We start from the raw sequence: 3,566 nt of genomic DNA, 5'->3' as shown, positions 1-3,566 counted from the left end.
GGTGGGCACAGCAGTAGGAAGAGGAAGAGATGGCAGCAGGGGTGGGGACAGCGACGCCAACCGTGTTGTTAGCAATACAGAGACTTTTTTGATAGCTTTTGTAGCTTTATTTCTTTTCTCCAACAGCTTCAGACTGCTGTGAGTCTTCTGGTCCCTCCCGGTTGCCAGCGTGTGCCCCATCTGCTGGCCCAGCCCCAGCTTGGCCAGCTCCTGGGGCGCTGTTCTAGTGTCGCCGGCGGGGTGGCCTCTTGGCGGGTGGGGCAGAGTCCTGGGAAGTGGGGGCCCTCCTCTTCGCGGTTCTCCGGGGCCCCCTGCGTCTTTGGTCCCTGCCCTGGCTGGCAGTGGAGGGACCGGCCTCAGCCTCCTGTGGTTCCTCCGGGGACACTTGCTGACTGTCAGGCGCCAGCCCTGGCATGGATGCGGGGTAGCCGGGACCCCCACGGAGGGCAGCTGTTGAAGTTCCGCGGAGCTCCTCCACGTTGGTTCCCTCGGAGGGCTCTGGGCCGGCTGCTGGTGTCCCCACCGAGCTGACAACATGGCTGGGGACTGCTGCAGGGCTGCCCTCCTGTCCTCCAGCAGCGTGGGAGGCCCCCAGACCCAGGATGCTTCGGGCCTCCCCGCTGCACCGCTGCACGGCGGTGGCAATGAGCCGCTGCACGAAGCCGGCCGTCTGCCTTCCCAGGGAGGTCCTCAGGAGCAGGGTGAGGGCCCCCTCGTCCAGGCCAAAGAAGCGCAGGCCTGAGATGACGTTGCGCTGCGCTTCTGAGGCTGCCCTGCCGTCATCCCCGAGGAGCTGCCCCAGCTCGTGGCGCAGCCAGGGCAGCAGGGGCTGGAGCACAGCAGGGTACAGCCGGAACAGGGACGCCCAGGCGAAGGGGTGGAGGCCGCCCACAGCGGCTGTGGGCAGTGGTCCTGCAGCCTCTGGTCGGGAGGCTGCATGGGCAGGAGCTCCGTCTGCCTGCTGGGCGGTGACCGGTGCCTCCGCAGGTGGTGGGATGACGAGCTCCTTGAACCTGTTGTCCGCCCGCACCGAGTGCACGATGGAGCTCACCCTCCTCTTGCAGAGGGGGCACTCGGGCTTGCTCTCAGCCCACCGCTGGATGCATTCAAAGCAGAAGCGGTGGAGGCATGGCACCACAAAGCTGGGGTTCACCCAGCTGTCCAGACAGATGGGACAGCGGGTGTCCAGCGCCGTGGCCATGCTCTCCACCTGCTGCGGTGAGCTGGGGAGAACTGGCGATGACGAGCCGCTCCCTCTCACCGGCGCTGCAGCAGCAGGTGTCACGCTGCAAAAGGCAGAGAAGAGGCCATGGTCATCGGCTGAGCCGGGGGCGGCTGGAAGAGTTGTGCAGGTTCCCCAAGGAGAAAACCCTTCCAGCTGCCCAGGGAGAGATGTCTCCGTAGCACTCACCTCTGCTGCTGCGAGCGCTCCTCCTGGGTCTCCCGACGGCCCGAACGAGGCAGGGCCGCGGAAGAAGCTCCGATGGCTCTGGGAAGGACACTGAGAGCTGCTGCAGCAACTCCCAGAGCACGACACCAGCACCAAGGCCAACCTTGCTCCTCACTCCAGACCTCGCGTAAACGCTCAGCTGGAGTGCGGGCACTAGCCGGCGGGGTGGGACTCTGCGCCCGCATATGAGCAGCGAGGGCCACGCAGTCACAATCCGTCGCTCCAGGCTCTCACAGTGCATCGCTCGGAGCCATCACAATGGGCCGTCCTGCCCCGCAGCGCTCGCTCTGGCAGCGCTCTGGCCCCAGCACATGTGTCTGGGGCTACCGCAAAGCCACTGTCACTCCATTCCCCCGATCTCCTGTCTAATGCTCGGCATCAGTGTTATTCACCAGTCACTGCAGCCTAGGCCGTGTCTCCCCAGGGCACCCTCATCTCACCCTGGCCACGGCAGACATCTCCACATACGTTCAATAAAACCTCACGCCTGCCTTTGAGGCAGCACCACACAGTCCCACAAGCTCTCCCCACCCTCCAGCTCTGCTGATGGTTCTTCCCATGCCTAGCCAAAGGCAGCCCTTGACTTGTTGTCAGGGTTTTTTTCCTGTCTTTCACCCCTCTCTGGGGTGATCTGCTCTGCTCAGCGCTCGTCCTCCTTGGGGTCCTGGGTGGGAGAGATGTCAACAAGCCGGAGGGGTTCAGGAGAGGCCCCTGATGCAGTGGGGCTGGAGCACTCGCCCTGTGAGGAGGGTGTGTGGGGCCAGGGCCGGCTCAGCACGGACCAGAGAAGGCTTAGGGGCACCTAACAGCACTGCCTGGTGCCTGTGGGAAGGGATGACAGGGATGGGGACAGGCTCTTCCCAGCAGTGCCTGGTGGCAGGAGCAGAGACAAGCGGCATCAGCTGGGACTGGAGAGGTTCAGGCTGCAGATAAGGAAAAATGAAAAGTCCCGTGAGGCACACAGAGCACCAGAGTGGGTTGTCCAGCCGGGTGGAGGCATCCCTGAGCATGGAGGTTTTCAAGACCTGAGCAGGCCCAGCCCAGAGCACAAGGGTCACAAGCCTGCGAAGGGACACATGGGGAAGTCCCGGGAGGGAAAGCGTCGGCAGCGTGAAATGCGGCCAAGCTTCCCAAATGAGCCCATGGCAGCCGAAGCAAGGCACAGAGGGCCTAGAGATGCAGAAGGCTCAGCCCTACGGAGCGCTCTCTCCTCAGGACACAGAGCCCCCGCGAAAGCACACGTCCCCTCTCTGTGGAGCTCAGCGCAGGGCACAGGGCCTATAGCCCTCAAAAGTGGGGGAAACGGGTCCCAAGGCCAGGCCCCATGGTGCTCAAGGGAGGGGAAGGAAGCCCTCAAAGACCAAGGCCAGGCCCATGGGGCTTGGATTGGGCCTCTGGAGCCCTGCAAGAGCAGAGGGCCAAGCGCCATGGCGCTTGACATAGGCAAAGGAAGCCCTACTAAACCGTGGTGCCAGGAGTGGTGGGACTCAAGTCAGGGGAAAGAGGTCCAGCAAGAGCAAAGGACCCAACTCAAGAGGTGCTTGTCTCAGTGCAAAGAGGCCCCCAAAGTCGATAGGGCCGGGCCCCATGGTGTTCAAGAAAGGGAAGAGGTTCCCTGCAGGAGCAGAGGGTCCGGCAGAGGGCTCTGGGGCACAATATACTCAGAGCGCTCAGGTCCAGGCCCCAGGCAGGACAAATGAGGGCAGAGAAGGCTGTGCAAGAGCAGAGGGAGAAGTCCTGCGAGCGCAGTTGGCCAGGCCCTGCGGTGCCTCAGTCAGGGCACCTGGCCACACAGAGCTTGGCCTCCCGCAGCAGCACTTGTGCTGTCTTGCCTGGGGGGACATGGGCTTGCAGAACGAGCAAGCACCAGCAAGACCTCACTTCCCTTTTCTTCCCGTGGTGGGTAGACCTTGTCTGGCATAAGGACGTGCAGATCGCTCACCAGTTACCATCATGGGCAAACGAGGCTCAGCTTGGGGAAGAGTCTTGTAATTTATAGCCACTTGTTAACAGAGCAGGGCAGTGTGATCTGGAAAAAAAAAAAAAAAAACAACAAAAAAAACCCACCAACAGTGCACTAGAAACAGCTTCCCCCACCCCTCTACTTCCCAGGCTC

The 3,566-nt window shown here is 62.6% G+C and overlaps 1 protein-coding gene across 1 annotated transcript; it reads right to left on the bottom strand.

Moving 5' to 3' along the window:
- Positions 1-223: 223 nt before the first annotated feature.
- On the bottom strand, positions 224-2,080 carry LOC136789123 (E3 ubiquitin-protein ligase Topors-like). The gene is made up of 2 exons (XM_066988870.1): positions 1,412-2,080; positions 224-1,286 (listed from the first exon to the last, which is right to left on the bottom strand). The coding sequence occupies exons 1-2, from the start codon at positions 1,633-1,635 to the stop codon at positions 224-226; spliced, it is 1,287 nt and encodes a 428-aa protein (XP_066844971.1). The 5' UTR covers positions 1,636-2,080.
- Between the last annotated feature and the right edge of the window lie 1,486 nt (positions 2,081-3,566).

Source organism: Anser cygnoides, chromosome Z, assembly GCF_040182565.1.
Source record: "Anser cygnoides isolate HZ-2024a breed goose chromosome Z, Taihu_goose_T2T_genome, whole genome shotgun sequence".
Taxonomy (NCBI): Eukaryota; Metazoa; Chordata; class Aves; order Anseriformes; family Anatidae; genus Anser; species Anser cygnoides.
Note: the sequence above shows the minus strand (reverse complement) of the source record. Positions and strands in the feature narration are given on the sequence as shown.